Below are 25,043 nucleotides of genomic sequence, written 5' to 3'. Positions count from 1 at the left end.
AAAAACGCCCAAGGCGAAGCGGTCAAAAGTCTGGCTGTACTTCACAGCAAAAAATGCAAACTCAGCAGCTGCAACAAGTGCTTTAAGGTGATACTGTGCAAAGGAAGTAACACCTCAAATCTAATAAAACACCCGGCGACGTATAGCGTTTCTTTTAAAAGCCGAGAAATGCGCCGTATTTGATAGCTTGCTGCGAGACCTCACACCGAGCGCATCTACTGCGGGTGTGGTGCCTGTTATCGGACCCGGAGTTTGCAACATCCCCCAAAAACCCAAAGATTAGAGTCCTGGCCCCTAGCCCTGCCAGTGTAGCAGAAATGATGACGGATGATGATGGCAGCAGCAGCCCTTCTTCTCTGCATGAGTAGCTTAATGTTGTTCGTGTGTAATTTATGTTGAGTAGGCTCACCACGTTATTACATTAATGCATGTAAGGTGAACTAGCAAACACCATCATAGTTACATGCGAGAGTGATACCATATATGCCCCATAGCTGCAGAAAAGGCTAACATTGTTATCTTTTTACAAAAAAACAGCTGAACATGAGAGGTTTTTGGACCAATTTTGTGTTCTCCATTCTTTAAGCACCGGTTTGAGCACCGTTTAAGCACCGGCACCGTTTCAAAAGTACCGGTTTGGCACCGATATCAGATAAAACTTAAACGATACCCATCCCTAGTCATCAGCAATGGCGACTGAATTACAAGGAGCCTCGATACACCAAATTTGGGCTAAGTGTGCTGTCAGGGTGAGGTAAAGAGAAGTAAATATTCAAATAATTTTAATAAAGGAGCCCATCTCACATTTTACAGAGAATACCTACATTTACACATAAATTTTACATCTTATCATCTTATACTAATATCACTTAAAAAAGTGAAACACATATAATATAATTAACTAATAGCACACTATAGTGCTGCATTATGATTATTTTAACCTGAAAGAAGAAATATAACATTAAGGTAAAAACACAAGGTGGAAAAAGATTTTAATAAAAAGTTATTCGTTTCAAACTATGAAACAAATGACATACGGTCGTGTTGAATATAAAGTTTTCACAGGACTCTTAACAGTCATGGCAAAAAACAAAATAACTCCCAGGGGGTGATTATCAGATGCATTTGATTAAATGATCATCAGGAAGTCCGAGCACATCTATAAAAGCAGAAGTTTTACACATTTGCAGGTCTGGAGCATTCAACTGTGTTCCCACATCCAAGAAATTCACTGTGAGTTCAGACCCTCTGATGATCAGGGAAACTGCAAAATATCCAACTCTACAGGCCTCAGTCAGCATGTTAAACAGTGAAGTTCATGACGGTACAAATAAAAAAACTAGATGTGTGGAAGCAGAAAGCCTCTTCACTCTAAAAAGAACAGAAGGTGCTCCTAAGCAAACCGCAAAACTTCTGGAACTACGTCCTTTAGACAGATGGGACCAAAATGATCTTGTGTGGAGCAAATCAGCACGAACACCTCAGACCAACAGTCAGCGAGGTGGTGGGGAGGTGATGATTTGCGCACCTTGCAGTCACTTGGTCTGTCATGAATTCCTCTGTGTACCAAAGTATGCACGAGTCTAACGTAAGGCCATCTGTGTGACAACTAAAGCTTGGCTGAAACTGAGACATGGAACAGGATGATGAGCGCATGCACAGCAGCAAATCTACAACAGATTCCCTGAATATTAAAAGAGTCAGTGCAGCAGCGGTCAGGTCAAAGTCCAGACCTTCAGAGAGCTGTGCACGAACCTCAGTGACCTGAAGCAGAGAAGACAAAGTCATAGAGAAAATAATTACTTCAGCCTGTTGCTGCTAAAGTAATGTGCGACATCAACAAACAGCTGCTCTGATTTCTGCTGAAAACATCTCTGACATATTTCAGAAAGGTCCCCAAACTTTTCAGATACTTTTTCTTTGACCTTCAGCATCGCTCTAAGTGTAAGCATACAACAAAGTTAGGAGCACGGCTCAATTTGGTGTATACAGAAAAACATAAATGAAATATGTTATATGCTATCATAAATAAAAATAAATGAATGAATAGGTAATATTAGTATAACAACACATCGAATGTGTAACTCTTTCTGATGGGAGGGTTTAGCTCAAGTCTCTGATTATGCTGTTAGACCAAACAGACAAGCTTCATTTTTTAGTTTAACTTTTACTTCCACACATTCAGAGCATTCCCCGGGAGCATCTGGTGGCTGTCAGAGGAACTGCGGCTTCGGGCATTTTTAGCATCCTCTGTTCTGTATATTCATATTTAATCAGCTCGGGTTCTGGTGCTGCTTACGTTTGTGAGTGTTTGGATCCCGGGCGACTAAAATAAGCCCGATCACATCGGCGTGAGAGCGTTCAGGCGACAGGGCTGCAAAAAACAGTCAGCTGACGATGCAGAGAGAAGAGAGAAGGAAGCTATATCAAGAAAGATGATGGAAGAGGGAGTGTGTGTGGGCGAAGTAAGAGAGGCTGTTGCCATGGCGCTCTGCCACCTCCTGTTCCCTCCACCTGTTACAAATAACACACTGCGATGGAGACATTAATGTGGCGTCAGAAGCGCTGCGGCCTTCAGTTTCTGTCATCTGCAGCCACTGACTCACACTCCATACAGTATGTGGCTGCTTTAGATTTCCCAGATTCTCCTACATCGCAGAGGCATCTCATTGGCCCCAGACTCATCCTGCAGCAGGACAGCAAGCCCTAGCATCCAGCCACAGTCACAAAGAACCAAATTCAACTGCGAGAGGAATGAGATTTGTGCTCTTTCAGGTTCTCAAGAGCACAAATCTTAACATCATGGCGTCTAAAATCAACCGAGTCCTGCATGATGAGTCCGCCACCAACTTCAAAATGTGGGGCACAAGTGTGTTTTGTACCTTACTCTGTAAGAAGGTGGTTATTTAATAAAAAGTCCTTATTTTGTCCTGAATTTACATTTAGAGCCTAAAACTTTCCATACTCCTGTAGCGAAGGACTATAAGGAAAAACTAAAGGAGTCCAAGCACTGATCCAAAAACCATTTGCTGACTCTGGATGGCATTACCTTCACCTCCAATACACTGTGAAAAATCTTGGAGTCGGTTTTGACCAGGATATGTCCATCAGTGCACATATTAAACAAACACATAGGACTTCTTTCTTCTATTTGTGCAAAATTGCTAAAATTAGAAATATACTGTAATTCATTATTATCAGGATGTCCTAAAACCTCCCTGAAAAGTCTTCAGTTAATCCAAAATGCTGCAGCAAGAGTCCTGACAGGGACTAGAAAGAGAGAGCAGATTTCTCCTGTTTTGGCTTCCCTTCATTGGCTTAAATCCAGAATTGAATTCAAAATCCTGCTCCTCACATACAAGGTCTTAAATAATCAGGCCCCATCTTATCTTAATGACCTTGTAGTACCATATCACCCTATTAGAGCACTTCGCTCTCGCTCTGCAGGCCTACTTGTTGTTCCTAGAGTATTTAAAAGTAGAATGGGAAGGAGAGCCTTCAGTTTTCAGGTCCCTCTTCTGTGGAACCAGCTTCCACTTTGGATTCGGGAGACAGACACTATCTCTACTTTCAAGATTAGGCTTAAAACTTTCCTTTTTGCTTTTTTTTGCTCTTGTTTTTATTAAGAGATGAAGCATGTATTTCTGTCATGTAGTGATTGTGGTTAACTGTATGAAGCTTATTAGATATTATGAAACCAATGATATTTTTAAATTATCTTTTTTTTTAAAGAAACCTACTACATCATCTGTAATTTTTTTTATGTCATGTGTAATTTCCATTGCAAATATTAAACGCAGTTAAATTACGAGTCAGTCTAACCTCAGCTAACACCAGCTAACAATGGCGGATACTGAAGTTTCGCCCATCCCATTCATCTTATGAAGTGGTGTTGGAATTTCCAAGAAAAGCATTCCTGCCCGTGTACCGCTGGCTCTGAGTCCATTGTGTAACTGAGGCCACCAACATTAACAGAATACTTACATTAGAGCCTCTTATTATGTCTTTTGTTTGGGTTTTGGGCAATCAGAATCCAAATCAGAAAAATTGTATTAATCCGAGATGGAAATTGAGTAAAATAAATAAATAAATAAAAATGACTCCGATTCAAACCCCAACCAGCAGCCCTTAACCATGTGTCATATGAGTGCATGATCAGCCAACTGAACTAAAGTGGACCCAACTCTGTTTAATCACCAAAATTGGAGAAACAATAGAGAGGGGATAGCCTAACATATGAAACAGGAAATGACTGCAAAAGGTGGTATTCTAAATACCACCTTTTTAAACAGTAACTGTAACAGAATACAGTTACTCATACTTTGTATATTAAATACGGAACACGGAACACAGAACACAGAACATGTATTCTGTTATTCAACACTGCTCATAAAACATTGTCTGATTGTTGGTGTTTTCTCTGTATTATTGCACAATCTGTGCAATCTGTTTGTTGTGATTTGGTGCTATATAAATAAAACTGAATTGAAATTGAATACGTGTCTTTTTGACTCTCTGAAATGTTCATGGAGTTAATCTGAGGTCCAGTAATAAGTGCTACACGGGTCTTTATATAAGAACAGAAACAGACTTTTCCCGTATCACTGTACCACAGAGTTACTCAAACAAGAGTCAAATTAAAAAGAGACCACAATGAAGCCAAAAACAAAGCTCAAAACTAGTTTTTAAAACAAGTTAATTTGTCAAACACAACATAACAAATATAATTAAGCAACAACAGACAGCATAATACAAACTCACATAAGTATACACAAACACACACCATCTCATTTTGTACCATTATAATAAATATAAATATATAATAAATATGATGTAAAATGGTAGTTTAGAGTGAGTCTCAAACAGTCCGAGGTTAAAGGCGTTTTATTTTGAAACCCTTCAGCTTTAGAGCAGCAGCTGTAAGTGTTTGCTGAGCCTCCTGTGGGCACTCGGGTATCTGTGCAGCTGCTGAACAAACAGACAACGAATGATAGACCAGTAACAGTAACAGCTCGTTAACACATTAATAAGAGCTTTGAAATGCTCACAAATCCACTGGGGTGCATCTGGCATGTGGTCTATTGATTTACAGCTATCCAGGAGATAATTTCGAATGTCACCTTGAAGTTTCATCCTGTGGTGAAACAGAACAAACTGACTTGGATGAAACCCACTGACGAGGTCGTATTCTCCTTTAAGGTTGCTATGGAAACCAGATATGCAGCTTGATAACATCAAGGTTGTCGAACCAACATAAACACCCGCCAGCGAGCGCACACACACATTCACGGCCATACATAAGTGATAAAAACAACTCCCGCATACACACACAGCGACCTCTCCAAGGTTTTTTTGCGTGTGTGAGAGGTTAAAGCCGGGGCTCTCCAGCGTCTCCCTGCACTCTCCTCCACCTCACCGCAGACATGCTCACCTGTCTCCTCTCATTCCTGCCTCCTTCGCTCTCTCCCTCTGTCCTTATCACCCTTTTTACTGTCGTAGTGGTCGTCCTGTTCTTGACCACATGCCGGCTCGTTCCTGTAACCGAACCCTCGGCTCGGGGCTCCATCCCCTGCCTGCCACGGCTCCCCTTCCTGGGCAGTCTCCCCTGGCTTGGAGGAGGCCTCCCACCTCATCTCCTCTTCACGCAGATGTCCCACAGGTGAGATCGGCATGTTAATTTTCTGGTCGTGAGTTTGGTCATGAGTTTGGTCAGGAGGAATCAGTCATGTTTACAAGACAGCAATCAGTCACAGGTATGGAAGGACTGGTTCATTTTTAGGGACATTTTGGCAGGACCTTTTAATGTTTGAGAAGACTAGTTAATGTTAGTCGGCAAATATTCCTTCAGTTGGGGGACAAAATAAGTGGAAAACCTAGTGCATGTTTAGGAGGACAAACTATACAAATATGTACATCTTTGGGGGACTAGTTTGAGAGATCTGGTTAATGCTCAGAAGCACCAACTTATCATGGAATGAGTAGTTAATGTTTGAGAGGAATAGTTAATATTAACTTTAGTAGCAGAGCTGCACTGGGACAAAAAATCGGCCTGGACATTTTGACTGGTGACCGGCCCACCAGCTATTATAGGAAAAACCATAAATCCTCTGAATGAAAACAAACGCTGTTGTCACAGTGATGTACACTGTCTTGCTGGTATATATGTATCAATCTAATAAACTTAAACCTACACCATCCTCCCTATTCTGGTATTCTAAACAGTACCCGAAAGTAGACTGCTTGGTCAAGTTAACGTCCTGAACTATCTACAACACATGGTGAAAACCTGAAATTAAGACAGAGAAGACTAGAGGTGAGACATGATCATTACTGATGACAGATTTAGATATATTTTCATAAACCATTCATTTGCCACATCAATAAACAGCATGGCAGGGCAAAATATTTTTTCTAACATGGCAACCTTTAATAAGTGAAAGGAGACAGAAAGACAGGTGAGAAAGAATAAAACTTAATTGACTTTTTGATGGCATTTTACACACAGTACTGGTACAGTATCTAGAAAATGTGGGAAAATGCTGGCATCATATACAGTACTTACTTCTGAAGAAATTATGTTGGGACCCTCAAAAAAATTACTATGCACAATAATGGATTTCTATATTCCACATCAAATGAAAACGTTTGTTGTAAGTTTCAGATAATTATTTGTTAAAAGTGAGAAATTTTAAATGAGAATAAGAAAGTATTTCTTTGTGCCCACCTCTCCCCCGTTAATGCCCTACCTGTCCACCTGGCAAAACTTTGCTAGATCCGCCCCTGCACAGTTACCAGCTGTCAGCTATGTAGAAAAGGATGCTGGTGTTATTTGTCTCTCAGAAACAGTTCATAACTTCCCTTCAACTGATTCATGTCACCTAAAAGGTAAACCTGTTTCTCCATCACCTGTTCAGCTCTGATGATTCAGTAAGGACATCTCCTGGTTTCATCTGCATGTTTCCCTCTCACCACATATCCAAACCGACATCATGACCAGCAGCTTTTGCAGCTGTGGCTCCAGCAAACATCAGCTGATACTAGAAATTAATATTAAATAAATTCTAGCTGATCAAGCTTAAACGTGCTGCTGTTGTTTAGCGCGACATCCGCTGGTTTCCTCTTTCTGGCGCAAAGTGGGCGATAAACAAACAAGAGAGAAAAGCTGATCAGCTGATCATTGATCAGTTTCATGATTGAAGTAGAAACAGGAGAGGGAGGGGAGAGAATGAGAGAAGAAGAGGCAGCTGTGCAGCAAAGACACAGAATAACTCGAGCTGTGTGTCTTTTTCATTGTAGTCCGGGACAAACTGTGGGGGTTTTTTTCACCTCAATACCAAACGCACAATATTTTCTCAGAATACGAAACGATTCCGTTTTTTACGGGACAGTTGGAAACTGTAATAACTAACCTTATAAATAAAATAAGATAAAACAAGTTCAACATCAATAAAATCATAGCACCCGCCCAGCAGTATAGAAACTCTGTCATGCTAGCTACTCGAGTTATTGTAACTGACTGTAAAAAGTCAGCATAACGAAAATAAACTCCACCTAAACTTGGTTTATATCTGACCCAGATAGACTGCAGGTCATAACTTCTTACCTGAAGTTCAGTTCACCTGACACTTGGACCGGCGGCCGCCTCAGGTCTCTGCTCCTCCTGCCTCCCCTTTCCCTCATCCACCTGCCAGCGTGTTGCATCTGCTGGTCTCCACCATTTGCTAATGCAGGGGTGTCGAACTCCAGGCCTCGAGGCCCGGTGTCCTGCAGGTTTTAGATATCACCCTAGGTCAACACACCTGAATCAAGTGATCAGTTCATTACCAGGCCTCTGGAGAACTTCAAGACATATTGGCTGTATCCCAATCCAGGGTCTGCAGCCTTAAAGTACGCAGTCTCAACGATCCTCGAGGGCCGCGTACTCAAAGACCGCTAAGGCCGGAAGTGCGAGGCTTGTGAAATGGGACGGTCTAGCCTCCGTTGCGCTGCCCAGGTTGCCTAGCAACCATGATACTAACACCTGGAAACATTTCATACAGCTTTGTTTGACAGAAATGAAGGAGAAAATCTTTTGTTCATTTGTTTGTTTGTTTCTACATGAGCTTTGATCATTCTCTGTAAGATTAACCTCAGCTATTGAACAGCGTATATTTTAAAGTAAAGGCTTTAAAACCAAGTTAGTACAAACGTCACTAATGTCTTATAACTTTGCCGACATGTGGCCAACAGTAATGTTTTAATGTTCTTCGTTATTAAACATTTGCACATAAATAAGTGACATAATATTCAGTACTTACTTAAAGTTTACTCTTCGGGCGCCCCTCATTGTTTTTTTTCGGCAAAATTATCCACACCCACCGCTGCGCTATGCATTCTGGGATATGTTGGGCCACGAAGTCTACACCGCCACGTCCTTAAAATTCAGGGAAATGAAGGACGCATTTGAGGGCCGCATTTCGAGCAGCCTTCAAATTGGGACAGCCTTCGTCGTATCGCTGTGACGTAATCGGCCTTAAAATGCGGCCTTTAAGGCTGCTGACCCTGAATTTGGATACAGCCATTGAGGAGGTAATTTAGCCATTTAAATCAGCTGTGTTGGATCAAGGACACATCTAAAACCTGTGGGACACCGGCCCTCGAGGCCTGGAGTTCGACACCTGTGTGCTAATGTTACTGAATCTGTGGAAGCTCTGCAATAGCCACCACCAAACAACTAAGTTCTTTTACACATCTCCCAGCATCTGGCCAATCCACCACCTTTCAGTGTTTATATCATTACGGAAAATAAACAAAATAAAAAACCCATCGGCCCATAAAAACAAAAAATCACCATAATGCCCGGTATGCCCGATGGCCAGTCCAGCTATGTTTAGTCGGTAAATGTTTATGTGTGGAGGACTAGTTACATTTCAGGAGTAATGTTCATCAGCCCATGTTCACTGTAGAAGCTTAATGTTTGGAAGGACTAGTTAATTTTTGTAAACAAGTATACATGTGTTGATAGGGACAAGTTTATATATATATATATATATATATATAAATCCATTATGGAAGTACTGGTTAATGTTTGGGAGGACTAGTTAAAGGATAGGAGGACAGGTTAATGTTTGTAAGCATGCGTTCATTATTGGAGATCTAGATAATGTTGAGGAGGACAAGTAAATGTTAGTGATGTAAGTGGAGGAAAAGTGGAGGGGAGGATGAGTTAGTGTGTATGAGGACAATTTACTGTTTACTATGACTACACAGCAAATCCAGCATGTCCAAATTAACACTGTCAGATTTGATTTCAACACTTTTAAAGTGTCTATATGGGTCCACACCAGAGAGTGTTAATTTAACTCTTTTTAGAGAGTTGGTACGTTAACTCTGATTTAGTGTTAAACACCAAATCTGTCTGGAGTTGATAATTTAACACTTGGTGTTAAGAGTTTATATATTAACTCTCAAAGAGTATTTTAGTTTAACTACATAAGAGTTATCTTCTAATTAATTCTAAAAAGCGTGAATTTTACTGTTCTGAACTTCTAGAAATTTATTTTGGAAATAAACATTGACTAAAAAGATGCAATGGTTTTTGAAAAACATTTATTCTGAACTGTGCACCACAATTTCAAAACATTTTCTGAAAGATGTAACAGTGTACATGTTCTCACTTTCATTAGAATTTTGTTTATCAAAAGGTCTGACATAGGTGAGCTGGTAAATGCAAATAACAGCATTCTCATCACTTATTTCTTCAATACAATATGCATGTCCTTCATTCATCACTTTGTGGAACTTCAACGCACTTCTGCTCTCCCCCATATTCCATCTTCACAAGCATATCCTATGTGGAGATTGAACAAAAATTAGTTGACACTAATTAATGGCACAAATCAATTGCAGCACAGTAAAAAAAAAGGAATCCTTTTTGAGCCATTACTTGTGTAAAGTATTTTCCCAAAAGACAAGGACACAGGCAACAGGTAATACTAAACTAAATGTAAAACCTCAACCTTTTTCATTTTTACCTAAGCCGTGTGCACAAAACTCTGGAGGAATCTAAATGCTAACGTAGAACCCAGTCAGGACGTCTGCTACTGCTGTCTGCTCGTTTTTTTTTTTTTTTATGGGAGATCATTTTCAGGCTTCAAGTAGCACCATTATACCAACATTTCACATTCTAGACATTGTTTTAGGTGCATTTGACCAAAAAATCTAACTGAAAATTCACATGCAAGCTTTTTTTCAAGGCTGTGGTATTTGCCGCAAACAATACCTTTCAGCTAGCTAAAACAGAATATTATGCTATCACCGAGCAACATGGCTAATGCCTTTCACACAGCTTTGTCTCAACTCCAAAGAGCCACAGAAGTAAAAGCTAATAATAATAATTGAAACAATCTTTGAAAAAATGACTTACCAAGCATGGCAAACAACTCAAATATGCAGAACAAAATGTTCTGAAATGGCTTCACTTCAGCTTCGATTGGAGCCGTGCTGGGGGCGGAGTCTGTGAATTTACTCTATTGGTGTCATAGCCCCTGTAGGAGTTCAGAGTTAAGAGGTCAAGAGTTAATGTTTCCATTGTAACACCTCCAGATTTGAAATAGAAACACTAATTTTTAACACTCGATTTTAACTACTATCATTTTACACCTCAGAGTTACATTAAAAGAATGTGACTCTACTTAGAGTAAAATTAACTCTAAGACTACTAACACCAAAACATTTAACACTTTTGAATTTGCTGTGTAGTTAGTGTATCTCAATTCACTGTGGTCATGTTTTTATGCATCAGTGTCCGCACTGTTCTGTTTCAGGTATGGGCCTCTGTTTGGGCTCTACCTCGGTCCTCACTACACTGTGGTCATAAACAGCCATCAACATGCCAGAGAGGTCCTGATGCAGAAAGGCAAGGACTTTGCTGGACGACCGAGCATGGTGAGATATGCAGATGCAAAGATAGAGAAAATACCCACATAATATTCTGTTCCAACAATTGCCCAGATTCTTCAATTTAATTATGTTTTTGCAGCTTGAAGGGCATAAAGAGGGTATATGGAGGTTCATGATCTAAATTTAATTTTAACTGGACTGGTTAGTTTCTAAAGTGGGAAATGATTTTAGGCTCTTTAGTGTTTGATTTCTGGATTTTTTCTGGAATACTTTGGGTTTTAGGCTGTTGGTTAGATCTTTTGGTACTTAATGACACTCATGTCTTATGTGATCTGTGATAATTGAGAAATAATTTTATTCAGTTTAATAAAATTTCATTTCAACAACTGCCCCCTCAAAGAGCTTTACATTATAGGGTAACGACTCTAAAGAGCCCCCAACAATCATATCGTTATCCACCAAGTGCTTGGCAAAGGAAGGAAAAACTCCCTTTTTGTAACCTGTATATATATTGATAATGACCAGAATTCTTCAATTCTTCACTATAGCTTTAGTGTACTGCTCTCCTTGTGTGTGCAGGTACACAATTCACGCAGCCAGCCAAACTCCATTCGAAAGAATACATGAGTTAGCATATACCGTCCAAGCTCCAGGTGCTTTATTTTACATTGCACCGCCATACACCATTGAATTTGAGTGAAACTAAAACATATGAAAAAATACAATAGTAAGGTGATTAACACAATGATATATTACAAATGCCATTATCTACTCTATAGCAAGTCAAGGCTAGCAACAAAAGACAAAGACATATTCATGTAATAGGTCATCCTATGTATACATGACATGTGGTTAGCTTAGCAAATTTAGCAAATGTTACTAAAATATGGCTCTATACTCAACAAGTACTTACAGACGCTGCTTTCGAAGGCATAAACAAGAAAGAGAATTGCAGTGGATAACTACAGGAACCCTTCAGCACATGTGAACCTGCTTACCCTAACTAACATGGTCAACTTCCTGTTCTGGGTCAAAGTGCATGTCACATTAACAACAATTTACAAGGCCCAGGAGGGGGCACTAAACTCAAGGCAGAACATCCAGTTTATGGAACATTTTACCTAAATCAAAAAACTATATAACTCATATTTCATTTTACAAAAATTATTATTATTATTTTTTTACAAAGTTTATTTGAGGTTAACGCTTATCCATAATTATAAACCCTTCACCTTTACTGTACTTCCCACCCTTAATTAAACACATGTGAAGTCTTTCATTAAGATGCCCCCAGCTTAGTGAGAACCTCAGTAATGTAACTGTTACGTAATGTGGATTTTCCTATGTATATTTCATGCCTGTAAACCATTTCACAGCTACTCTGATATGAAAAACACAACAGAAGAAAAACCCACTGCATTTTTAGAAAACCATTCACAGAAACAGAAATAGTGTTGGTTTTCGTCCTTGGTGTCAAGTCAATGTCATTTCCTGTCTCTGTGCTGCTCTCAGCAGTGTCCTTGTCTGAATATTTTTCTTCCATTTTATTTTGAAGTACTGTTTTAAAACTGTTCTTACATTCATCCTGGTTTTCCCCTGCAGGTCACCACCAACCTGCTGACCAGAGGAGGCAAAGACATTGCATTTTCAGACTACACCCCTCTCTGGAAGCATCAACGTCGCCTCGTCCACAACTCCTTTACTCTGTTCGGAGAAGGAACAACTCGACTGCAGGACATTGGTACTTGGCTCCATCCTGCTACTTGATTTTCATTCACCCATCTGTTTCGTAAAAAAACAACAAAACCCCACACTTCTAATATTTTAACAGATTTAGCTGAAGTACACTGCTGTTTGACAGGCAAAGTAAAAAATATTCATCAAAATCAACATCAAGCTAACGTAAACTTAAATAGCCTTCAGGTTGGCATGGGAATTCAGAAGAAATGTTTAATATAAGGCAAAAAGGAAATGCTTTTTCAAATGTGCCAGTTTATGTTGATTGTTTGATGGATATAAACAACATGTGACTCCATAGACAAATTTAGAGGATCATCATTTAGCCTGGAGAAATAGTTTGTTGCTTTATAAGAAAGCCCTCCGCAAAGCCAGAACAGCTTACTACTCATCACTGATTGAAGAAAATAAGAACAACCCCAGGTTTCTCTTCAGCACTGTAGCCAGGCTGACAAAAAGTCAGAGCTCTTTTGAGCCAACCATCCCTTTAACGTTAACTAGTGATAACTTCATGAACTTCTTCACAAATAAAATTTTTATCATTAGAGAAAAAATTACCAATAATCATCCCACAGATGTAATATTATCTACAGCTACTCTTAGTACCATTGATGTTAAGTTAGACTCTTTTTCTCCAATCGATCTTTCTGAGTTAACTTCAATAATTACTTCCTCCAAACCATCAACGTGTCTTTTAGACCCCATTCCTACAAAACTGCTCAAAGAAGTCCTGCCATTGATTAATTCTTCGATCTTATATATGATCAACCTATCTCTAATAATCGGCTATGTACCACAGGCCTTCAAGGTGGCTGCAGTTAAACCTTTACTCAAAAAGCCATCTCTAGACCCAGCAGTCTTAGCTAATTATAGGCCAATCTCCAACCTTCCTTTCATATCAAAAATCCTTGAAAGAGTAGTTGTCAAACAGCTAACAGATCATCTGCAGAGGAATGGTTTATTTGAAGAGTTGCAGTCAGGTTTCAGAGTTCATCACAGCACAGAAACAGCTTTAGTGAAGGTTACAAATGATCTTCTTATGGCCTCTGACAGTGGACTCATCTCTGTGCTTGTCCTTCTTGACCTTAGTGCAGCATTCGATACTGTTGACCATAATATCCTGTTAGAGCGATTAGAACATGCTGTAGGTATTACAGGTATTCCACTGCAGTGGTTTGTATCATATCTATCTAATAGACTCCAATTTGTGCATGTAAATGGAGAGTCCTCTTCACACACTGAGGTTAATTATGGAGTTCCACAGGGTTCAGTGCTAGGACCAATTCTGTTTACATTATACATGCTTCCCCTAGGCAGCATCATTAGAAGACATAGCATACATTTTCACTGCTATGCAGATGACACCCAGCTCTATCTGTCCATGAAGCCAGATAACACACACCAATTAGTTAAACTGCAGGAATGTCTTAAAGACATAAAGACCTGGATGGCCGCTAACTTTCTGCTTCTTAATTCAGATAAAACTGAGGTCATTGTACTCGGTGCTGAAAAGCTTAGAAATATGGTATCTAACCAGATTCTTACTCTGGATGGCATTACCTTGGCCTCCAGTAACACTGTGAGGAACCTTGGAGTCATTTTTGACCAGGATATGTCCTTCAACGCACATATTAAACAAATATGTAAGACTGCGTTCTTCCATTTGCGCAACATCTCTAAAATTAGAAATATCCTGTCTCAGAGTGACGCTGAAAAACTAGTTCATGCATTTATTACTTCCAGGCTGGACTACTGCAATTCATTATTATCAGGATGTCCAAAAAACTCACTGAAAAGCCTTCAGTTAATCCAAAATGCTGCAGCAAGATTACTGACAGGGACTAGAAAGAGAGAGCAGATTTCTCCTGTTTTGGCTTCTCTTCATTGGCTTCCTGTTAAATCCAGAATTGAATTCAAAATCCTGCTCCTCACATACAAGGTCTTAAATAATCAGGGCCCATCTTATCTTAATGACCTTGTAGTACCATATCACCCTATTAGAGCACTTCGCTCCCGCTCTGCAGGCCTACTTGTTGTTCCTAGAGTATTTAAAAGTAGAATGGGAGGCAGAGCCTTCAGTTTTCAGGCCCCTCTTCTGTGGAACCAGCTTCCAGTTTGGATTCGGGAGACAGACACTATCTCTACTTTTAAGATTAGGCTTAAAACTTTCCTTTTTGCTAAAGCATATAGTTAGGGCTGGACCAGGTGACCCTGAATCCTCCCTTAGTTATGCTGCAATAGATGTAGGCTGCCGGGGGATTCCCATGATGCATTGAGTTTTTCCTTTCCAGTTACCCTTCTCGCTCACTATGTATTAACAGACCTCTCTGTATTGAATCATATCTGTTATTAACCTCTGTCTCTCTTCCACAGCATGTCTTTTATCCTGTCTTCCTTCTCTCACCCCAACCGGTCGCAGCAGATGGCCGCCCCTCCCTGAGCCTGGTTCTGCCGGAGGTTTCTTCCTGTTAAAAGGGAGTTTTTCCTTCCCACTGTTGCCAAAGTGCTTGCTCATAGGGGGTCATATGATTGTTGGGTTTTTCTCTGTATCTATGAAGCGCCTTGAGGCGACTTTTGTTGTGATTTGGCGCTATATAAATAAAATTGAATTGAATTGAATAGACTATAAATAGTTTATTCAGAATATGAAGAAACAGACTTTTCGTTTTTTTTAAATGTCTCTGTATTGTACTGAAGCGATACCTACTGATGCTGGCAAAGGGTCAGGCAGTACTTTTATGTAGAACCACTTCCTACCACAAGACGGTGCAGCAACTCTCTGTAACCCTGATTTATGTTACCTTCAGAAAAGAGAAAAACCTTTCATTTCAAAAGTGTTTTGTTAAAATTCTGATTGTGCCATTTTCTGATCTTTTTTCTTTTTCTTTACATTTTTTTTTTTTTTATCATTTCTTTCTTCAGTTCTGTCTGAGGTGGACAGTCTGTGTGTTGAGCTGTTGTCCAGCGAAAAGCAGGGGTTTGATCCATCCTCTGCAGTAACCAGAGCCGTCACGAATATTATTTGCACACTAGTGTTCAGTGCCACCTATCGACACGGCGATGCTGAGCTGCAGGAGGTGATTGAATACAACAATGGGATTGTGGAAACAATTGCCAGGGGAGGACTGGTTGACATCTACCCCTGGCTGAAGGTATAATTCTATACTTGGTACTGAGGTGCTCTGTATGCAATCTTATATCCTATATCTGTTTGAAAAAAAGAAGAAGAAAATTGCCCTTATGGAAAAAGTCAAACTCACTCTAACTTTATTTAAAGATATCAACTGACAAATTAACAAATACATGTAAATATTTAACTTTAGAGAACACATTTCTTCTCACTGTGTTGCTAAAATGATCAGCTAAAACTTTCTCAAGGACTTATTGTCACCATTTGGTGACAGCTGGAGCTGTACGATTCAACTTAACTTTTACATAGAAACAAACAAAAATAAAACATGAGGACTTTGAGAAAAGTGAGAAAAACTGTACGACTTACTGATAAGTTGTAAAAATATGATACAAGGCCCAAATATTTGGCAGTTAAAAAAAGATCCAAAACCATCCAGTAATGGCATTTATAGTAACACAAGCAAAACATTGCTTCTTTCCTTGTCTGAATAAACTGTAAGAGTCTAACTCTATCCCGCAGGTATTCCCCAACAAGTCTCTCAGTAAATTGAAGAAGTGTATCACTATCAGAGACCAACTACTGACCCGCAAACTGCAGGAGCACAAGGTAATAAACAGACTTGCACTACTTTAATATAAGCAAACAGAATGGATTTTTATCATAGAAACACATCATGTAGCATCAGAGGGCAGGAGTCACTCATGGCTCAAAACTTGAAGATGGATCTCTCCAGTAGGCAACGTCAGGATTTTGTCTTGGGGAAATAAGGAACACACAGCATAACAGTGTGGCATTGTGGGTATATTAAACCCTTAAAAATGATATTAGATATGTTAGGTTTCAATTTATAATGTATTAAGCACGTGTTGTTGCCAGTGTTTCAAAATATATTTACATATCTTCAAACAATTCTAGAAAATTGTCTTTGATCTTGCCTGATTTTTTGTTTTGTTTTACCCGATCTGTTTTCAGTTATCAAGAAGTGACGGAGACCCACGAGACCTCCTGGATGCCTTGTTAAAGGGCCAGACTGGTGGGCAGGGTCAAAAATCTTCGGAGCCAAAAGACGATGGGATAACTGACGACCATGTCCTGATGACAGCGGCTGAGACTTTTGGAGCTGGAGTGGAGACAACATCCACCACACTACTGTGGATTCTGGCCTACCTGTTGCATCACCCTGAGGTAGAAACATAATGTCAGTCAAAGAAATGTAAAAGAAAAGGCATTATGAAGACTTTCTGTTTATCAGCCCAACAAGAAAAACATGAAGACGTTTGGGCAGAAAACTGGCGGCATATAAGACACTTCATCTTGTGCCCTCCATCATGCTGGATGCCTTTTCTGTAGTCTTTAATTATGAATGGTCAATTTGGTCTGCCAATATGCTTCATCCACTCCAGGTCCAGGAGCGCGTGCAGAAGGAGCTGGATGAGCATGTTGGCAGTGAGCGGACTGTGACCATATCAGACCGTGGTCAGCTGCCGTACCTGAACAGTGTCATTAATGAGGGCATGAGGATCCGGCCAGTGAGTCCCGTGCTGATCCCACACACCGCTATGACCAACAGCAGGTAGACCAGTTTAAATCTGTATTGCAGCCATTGCTGATTTGTTTAGTACATTAAGTTTCTTGTTATGATGAAAATGTGAACAAGGAAACATTAGCTTATTTTCTCCATCCATTGTCTTCTGCTGAACTGAAGCACTGTTAGCTAAAAAAAATTGCAACAGAAATGCATTATAAGGTAATCTGATTGTTTTGTATAATAAGAAAACCTTAAAACCTTAAATAACTGGGGATCTCTGGTAGCATTGGAGGCCACATTGTCAGCAAGGGGACACGTGTTTTGGTCAACATGTGGTCGATTCACCACGACCCCGATCACTGGGACACACCTGATTTGTTCAAACCAGGTTAACAGATGCACATAAACACCAACAATGTAACTCCAGCTTTTTTTTAAAAAGAGCACCTAATCACACCACCTTCTCCTGTGTTGTCCTATCATTTCAGAACGTTTTCTTGACCAACATGGTCAGCAGGTCACACCCTCCTCTTTCCTTCCATTTGGGGCAGGACCTCGAGTCTGCGTTGGCAAATCACTGGCTATCCTGGAGGTCTTCCTTTTCTTGTCCTCTCTGCTCCAGCGAATGAGCTTCAGGGTGCCAAATGGTGCTCCTCTGCCCAACTTGCAGGGACGGTTGGGTGTGGTGTTGCAGCCATTGCCTTTTAAAGTTGTTGTTGTTCCCAGGGCTGGATGGGAGGATGGAGGAAAATGACAGTGAGAGAGTGTGAGGCAGACAGTCAGGCTGGGTGATGAGGAACAGAAACGTAAATTGCTCATTCCATGTCATTTCATCACATGCCTCCTACTGCCCAAAATCCAAGCAAAAAAAAAAAAAAGGAAGAAAACCCAATTCAGGTGAAAGATACACTTCTTAATAGCAAGTCAAAGGAGCTTGCAAAGAAAAGCGTCTGGCCTTCTTTAAGTTGCTTGAAGACGTTTCACCTCTCATCCGAGAAGCTTCTTCAGTTCAGGTCATTGTAGTTCTTCAGTTCTGAAGAACTACAATGACCTGGATGACTGAGAACCTTCACAGACATACTTCTTAATAGCAACAGAGGGAGGAATACCAGTTTGTGGTGTCTCTGCTGTCATTAGTTTTCTCACAAAAAACAAAACAAAACAAAAACAGAGAAAAAAAAGTTTTTAAATGTTTTTGTTGCATTGTTTTTTGAGGATTCATGTTTGCAGGTCCTTTATCCAATATGACATTTTACATAAAGATGTGAATCTTAACCTTGGGATTTTTTTCAGGCAAAGGGGAGATTTTATTAAAGCTTATGAACTGTGATGGAGCCATACCATAACCACAATGCACATATAGCTAAGAGAGTAAGCTAAGCACTTCCATAACCATTAAACTAACCCATTAAACCATTATTCTAGTCAAAATATTCTAGATTGTTGTTGTTCTTTAGGAAGCTCTTTGTCGTAACATACTTCCATCATATTTGGATAAAACACAGTTATTTTGTTAAATAAACATTGGGTAGATCTGACCAATAAACGTGTTACTAATTAGTATAAAATTATTATGAAGTATACTATATAAAGTATTAGTATAAAACTAGCAACTATCACCTGCCACTATTGCCGTTTTTAGGGGGTTTTCCTACCTGTGCAGTTTGGTCAGTTCAAGTCAAACTCTGGTTGAGAGGTGTCACACTTTGCGCTTGGTAACAGGAATGTCCTGTGGATCTTTTCCCACATTTTGGCTCACATGATAACAGTGGTTTAATGACCCACAGGAACGCCTCAAAAAAAGCATGACCAGGAGGGGTTAAATACTCTGGGCTGTCAGTTATTTTAGAAGAATCCTCCTGGATGCAAGGCAAAACAACTTCACAGTCCAGTTGACTTCATTTTAACCACTCAAGGTGTGTTCAGTTGTGAATATGGGCATCACACTTAGACGTGGGCCAATATGAGTGGTTTTGGTCGGGTTTCAAACAAACTCCAAAGCAGTTTTTATAGAACCATCCGACTCAAGTACTAGGTCTATGCTGCAGTTTTGAGTTAGACGGCTTCCCGTAGCCAGCCATGGTCTGCAATCTGGTGCGCAGCAGAGCACTACAGACACAGACTACAGTTCATCCTGAAATATCATCTAATATAATGAGTTTGTAAACTACAGGTATGAAAATGCCCTGAGAAGATTGACAAGAAATTGTTTGACTTGGTAGTTTTATGCCAAATTCCCTTCCTGACACGACCCCAAAGCAAACTTATGTCCCCGGCTGGAATCAAAGTTTACCACTACACTATGAAACCACATAATGATTTCTTCTTTAAATAACAGACAAAAAATGTACAAGAACATTGTAAATCCTTAGAAATGTTAGTGTAATGGTAGAACCTTCCCTACAGCTTCAAGCTGCTAATACCTTCAAATTTTCACTACTTTTTTTAAACTTTAGTATTAACGACTATGTGATAATTTTATTACTTGTTCAATTATCATCTGTAATTGTTACAAAATATAGTCTGTCATTATTATTATTTCAAATGAATAAATGATGATTAATCTTCAGTGTGGTTGTAGCACTTCTTCATTTTCTGTCCTATATGGATGAAATGTTGCTCTACTAGAAAGAGCAGAAAGACACAGGTGGGTTTTTTTTTTAGATTTGACAGTTTATTCAGTATATTTTCACACACTTTTAGAACAGGCTGGTTTAGTTGGATCACACACACACACTCATACATACACACTAGCTATTAATTTAGTATTACTACTAATTAGCTCCGTTGCCATTGTAATATTAATGGGTTTTAACAACTAATCTCTTCTGTGCTTCTTTCGACATCGCCGACAAACCTCATGCATACAGGAAGGACAGAAGAGATTACGAGAAGAGCATAGCATCCTTTGGACAGAGGGATGGATCCCTACAATAGAAGGAACAACAACACTTTCAGAAAAATAAATAATTTTGCTATACACCACAGGTGAAGCTGCTTACAGTTGCATCGTCCAAAAAGTGAAAATTGATCAAAGAGCCAAAAAGAGAGAAATTTGGTTATTCCAAATCTAAACTGACTCTAGTCATGTTAAGATCTGTGTTTGTTTCACAGAGTAAGATAATAATAACAGGGTACAGACTCTGCATGACCAAATACTGACTGTACCATGATCATGACCAAACATTTGGTCATCAGACTTTAGTTCCGAATTTAGTCTTTTGTTAGCATCAATGTAGGCAGTTTTACATAAAGAGAACCGGTCACCCCAAAAATTAAAATATGATTCATTGCCTCCAAATAGCTCCTGCTCCTGGATCTCAGGACGGACTTCCATTTATAGCCCCCACCCATTAGCAACTCTGATGAGAAGTTATGATGAGAATACAGAGTTTAGCTTGTAACATTCGCCCACCATCTTCACGTAATCATCAAACAAGCATGCGTCTTTCTCCAGAAGTTAAATAAACCTGGTCTCTTCTGACAGAATGTCAATGACGCAATAGCTCATCTGGCTTACAATCCATCACAATTCACTGCTTATTAACTTGAAAATAACAAATTGATCTTGACCTTGACATTAGTTGATCATTTTGTGCAAGTTCCACTAAAACTTCACAAATACTTCAGGAAGAGCAGAGATTCTTGTGAACTATTAAGAGAAGGCAGATGCCTCAACATGGTCTAAGTTCAACGATCCTTTGGCCAGATGAGCTAAAATAACAAGATGGCATGGCCTTTAAGATAAGGAACCACAGAGTAAGATTACAGCAACTATGGTATTCTTTTATAAAATGGTCTAAGAAGAAAACCATTTCAGTGGTTAGCCAATGGGCTGGGTAGGTGATCAGTTCCCTTTAATGGTTACACTACCTCAAATGTATGGAGTCAGAGAAAAACAGGAACATAAATGCTTTTACATAGATACTTTTTGACTCTGTTTGAGCTAAAAGTTTAAAATAACATATTGTGACACTACAAACATGTGACCTGTCGATGCAAAACCTGTCAACGTGCTAGTAAATGTAAAACTCTTCAGTGCAAGAGAACACTTGTTAACATCTGATGAAAATGATAAGTCCCGGTTTAACTCTAACAAAAAGACAGAGACTGGGGTTTCCAAAAGTTATTCAGCTCTAAAATTAGCCTCACATTCAAGGAGACTGGGTACAATGGGTTGAAGATTTTATCCCCAAAACGCCAAAGGAGACAGTTACCATGTTGGCTCCCAAGAGCTTCAGTAAAAACTCTTGATGGTCAACATGTCACAGCTCTAAAGTCACAATCACACAGCTCTAGAGACTCTTTGACACTGACTGGCAACTCCTGGTTGCAAGGAAATATTTAGCATTTCCCAACTGGTTGCAAGTGGCTTAACAACGGCAAGTGACTTCTGGTAACCACTAGTTACCAGGGAAAAATGTGTATTCCCCAAACGGTTGCCAGGTGGTTGCTTGATGCTGCTTGGTAAAATAAGTCACAAGATGGAGATGATGTTGAGTCTAAAACCTTCTTGCCTTTGCTTTGGCTGCTAGGAGATTGCAGTGGTTGCGTGATGCAGAGTTATCTGCAAAGACTTATCACTGAGTGGCTTCGAAAATGAAAAGTGCAACATAAAGTAGAATAAGATTGTTTCCCTCCAAAGTAAAAGTTATGCCCTTTCAAACAAGATGGTTTCTATTTCAGCCCCATGTTGCCCTGTGTTGCACTCTTCAGACCTTCAGAACCACCAGTGAGTAGTTTGCAACTGTTTGCAGACATGTCTGCATCTTCAGTATACAGGAAACTGCTGCAATCTGCTAACAATCAAAGACATCACAAGGAGATTTCTGTTGCTGTTTGTTGCTCATTGATTTCAATGAGTTACCTCCAGCAAATACTCGACATCTGGTTGGGAATACATATTTTTACATACTGACCGGACCTTGCCAAGGTTCGCCAAGTGGTCTCTTGGCTTGTGTGACTAAGGAATTGTAAGGCAGATCAAAGAGCTCCACAGCTTTGGGAACCCGGGCTTGCAGACAGATTTCAGGCAACATTTCTCCAGTCATTCTGGTCAAAAGTCCACACAAACACACACACGCACACACACACACACACAGAGCAAGAACAGCTCTAGCTAATGCTAAGTAGTAACAGTTGTCAAGTAGAAATAGCACTCATTAACCATGGAGATATATAACCTTATTAGTTCAGGTATACAAAAAACTTCAAAACAAAACAAAATTAATAAACAAAACAAAAAAAACAAACACCACCAGTAACAACATTTACCACAACATCAACGGCTTGTTGTCATCCTTGAACTTTCTGGAGGTCCATCAGCCACGGCAAACTCTTTGATCTCAATCCATAAGATGAATCCGTTCAGACTCACATAAGTCCAGGTTCAAAACCAAATATATGCACACTGATCCAAGTATTAATCCAGTCTTTTGTACGTTGGCTACCAAAACAGTCTGCTTCGTCATGTCCTTTGTATGGTGGGACACTGCTTCTGTCCATGACAGCGTCGTATATTGTGAGAGGTATCCGTATGGACACCTCTGCCAAGAAAGTTGTACATGAAGTACGTGAAGTACATGTTGTAATGCAGCATGGACACAGGATTTAAGGATCAGTCCAGGAGACTCAGTGTCTGTCCATTTGACAAGGTTGAGTTAACATATCACCAGGTGAACCCTGCACCATGGGGACCTGACCATTTTCATGTCTTTGCTTTTTTTAGGCAACAGTTAAACTTTCCAACCTTTAAGAGTTCTGGTTTAAGCATTCACCTGCCAGTACGATCCAATAACACCACTGTGCACTATTTCTCTTATTGGAGTCAACACACTTTCCAACACACTGCAAATTTAACGCACGTCTGTGAAAACTTTCAAACGCAGCTAACATTAACAGGCTGCAAAAACAAGTGCACTTTGTGGGAGCAGATATGAAGGCATCTCACCCTTTGTGCTCCAACCAGTTCAGTTTTAAGAATCCATGCGCTACAATGCTACAACACAAGATAACAAAGTGACAGTATACATTTTTGAATTGTATGCATTCGACTTGATGTTATACACCGACACACAGAGTCTCACAAATGTGTGATGGCGCACTTCCATCAAGCGCGTTGGAAATTACTTGTGTCCTTAAAACTGCACAATTATTCTACTGCTGTCAGGTGAAAAAGAAAAGAAAACACAGACAAAGGTAGGCAGAATTTGCTTGAACCACAGTAGAAATCCAAACCTTACAGATTTTACAATCAATGATGATGCATTCTTACTATGAAGCCTTTCAGAGGTGGTTATTCTGCAGCTCTCTCTCTGGCTATTTACACACAGACTCTTGCTGAAAAATATTGCTTTTCACTAATTTCACACTCTAAGGTGACTTTAAACACATTAGCCATTACTATACAAACATTATTCTGTGTCACTGACAAAATATACTCTACCTTCAAGTCTTTTTGTCACAAAATATCAATATTGACATGTTTATTATGTGAAGAGTGTACGAAACATTAATCGGTACCAACCGCTGCCAAAAAAATAAATCACAGTTCTAGCCAGATTGTGGGGCATCATTTCTAAGGCCTTAAAATATCTTGACTTACTGGCAAAACGTTGATTGGAATACATTTACTTGATTTTTACCATTTTACCAGGACAAAGGAGAGTTGTCTATGAATAAGAGGTGCATGAAGCGTAAAGCAAGATGCTACTGTTTAGATGTATTGTATCATCTGACCTCAAACTCAGTGAAAGAGGCAAAGAAGGCAAGACGGGAACCATGACGTGTTTCGTCTCTGCTGTGTTTGGCGCTTTGTTTCTCTCTAAACGTTCCCATTGTTTGCGTTTATTTATGTAAGAGCTTTTCTCTGTTGAATGGCTGACGCACAGGAAGCCTGCCGATCCTGTCCACCCCGAAAATCTTCTACACACAATCGGGATCGCAGGAAAAAAAAAAAACATCAACAGAAAAAAGTAAATGAAAAATAAAAAAAGCGACCCACCTAATTCTACCCTTCTGACAGACTTCTTCATCAAAAACGTCCCCTTAATGAATGAATCAGCTTTCCTGCTGTCAGTCAGCGTGAATCATCCGCCTACATCAGCCTCTCTTCAATTCCAAACCAGCCAATTTGTCCCCAGCACATTGCCAAACCTACGTCATCACCCAAGACGAGCGAGGCATCTCTGGCTACATGTCCAACTATTTAAAGTTCCTTATTTCTTTTTATTAACCGTGGACAACATAATTTCTGTGAGGGGTGTGATGCAATCTACAGCGACAATCTGTGCAGTCTTAATTCAGTATTAATGACGAATTGTGATAGTCATCGGATCGGCTGAGTTCCTCTCTGAGCATTTAAATCCTCTGCATCACTAAAACAGCATTAATCTGCTAGTCTGCTGAATTTGGGGGAAATAACCACTTTTTAAGGTTTCTGGTGTAGCCAACAAAAGTCTGTATCAAGACTACTTCTGCCCATGAGTCATTGGTCTACAAATGCACCAAAACTTAGGCTAACAAAAGCCTAAAAGCTAATGATTTTGTGGTTTTGCAAGTAAAATTACACAAATCCAATCCCTGACTGTTTGCCTTCATGCAACTTGCTGTGCAAACATGGTTAGAAAAAGAACCTGAACTTGAAGTGGAAACCAAAAGTTTTAGCAATTATCATCAAGTGTTTGATGACTGGATGCAGAATATGTTTTGTAGATATTTAATGGCATGTCCATCTGCTGTCACAACCAAACCATGACTGAGATG

The 25,043-nt window shown here is 39.7% G+C and overlaps 1 protein-coding gene across 1 annotated transcript; it reads left to right on the top strand.

The window, feature by feature from the left end:
* Nucleotides 1–5,296: 5,296 nt before the first annotated feature.
* Nucleotides 5,297–18,781, top strand: cyp17a2 (cytochrome P450, family 17, subfamily A, polypeptide 2). Its single transcript, XM_087832448.1, has 9 exons — nucleotides 5,297–5,659; nucleotides 10,806–10,926; nucleotides 12,484–12,622; nucleotides 15,541–15,770; nucleotides 16,271–16,357; nucleotides 16,724–16,936; nucleotides 17,155–17,324; nucleotides 17,564–17,667; nucleotides 17,768–18,781. Exons 1-9 carry the CDS (start codon nucleotides 5,424–5,426, stop codon nucleotides 18,031–18,033), a joined length of 1,566 nt encoding a protein of 521 aa, XP_087688574.1. The 5' UTR covers nucleotides 5,297–5,423; the 3' UTR covers nucleotides 18,034–18,781.
* Nucleotides 18,782–25,043: the final 6,262 nt, after the last annotated feature.

Source organism: Neolamprologus brichardi, chromosome 3 (genome assembly GCF_056152115.1).
Source record: "Neolamprologus brichardi isolate AB-2024 chromosome 3, ASM5615211v1, whole genome shotgun sequence".
Taxonomy (NCBI): domain Eukaryota; kingdom Metazoa; phylum Chordata; class Actinopteri; order Cichliformes; family Cichlidae; genus Neolamprologus; species Neolamprologus brichardi.
The sequence above is the reverse complement of the archived record's forward strand: the minus strand, read 5'-3'. Positions and strand labels throughout refer to the sequence as shown.

Excerpts from the sequence above, each read along its gene's own strand:
- cyp17a2 (XM_087832448.1), top strand. The coding sequence starts at position 5,424 with ATGCTCACCTGTCTCCTCTCATTCCTGCCTCCTTCGCTCTCTCCCTCT. Across the intron at positions 10,927-12,483 it reads TTGCTGGACGACCGAGCATG|GTCACCACCAACCTGCTGAC; the intron begins GTGAGATATGCA and ends TTTCCCCTGCAG. Across the intron at positions 12,623-15,540 it reads AACTCGACTGCAGGACATTG|TTCTGTCTGAGGTGGACAGT; the intron begins GTACTTGGCTCC and ends TTCTTTCTTCAG.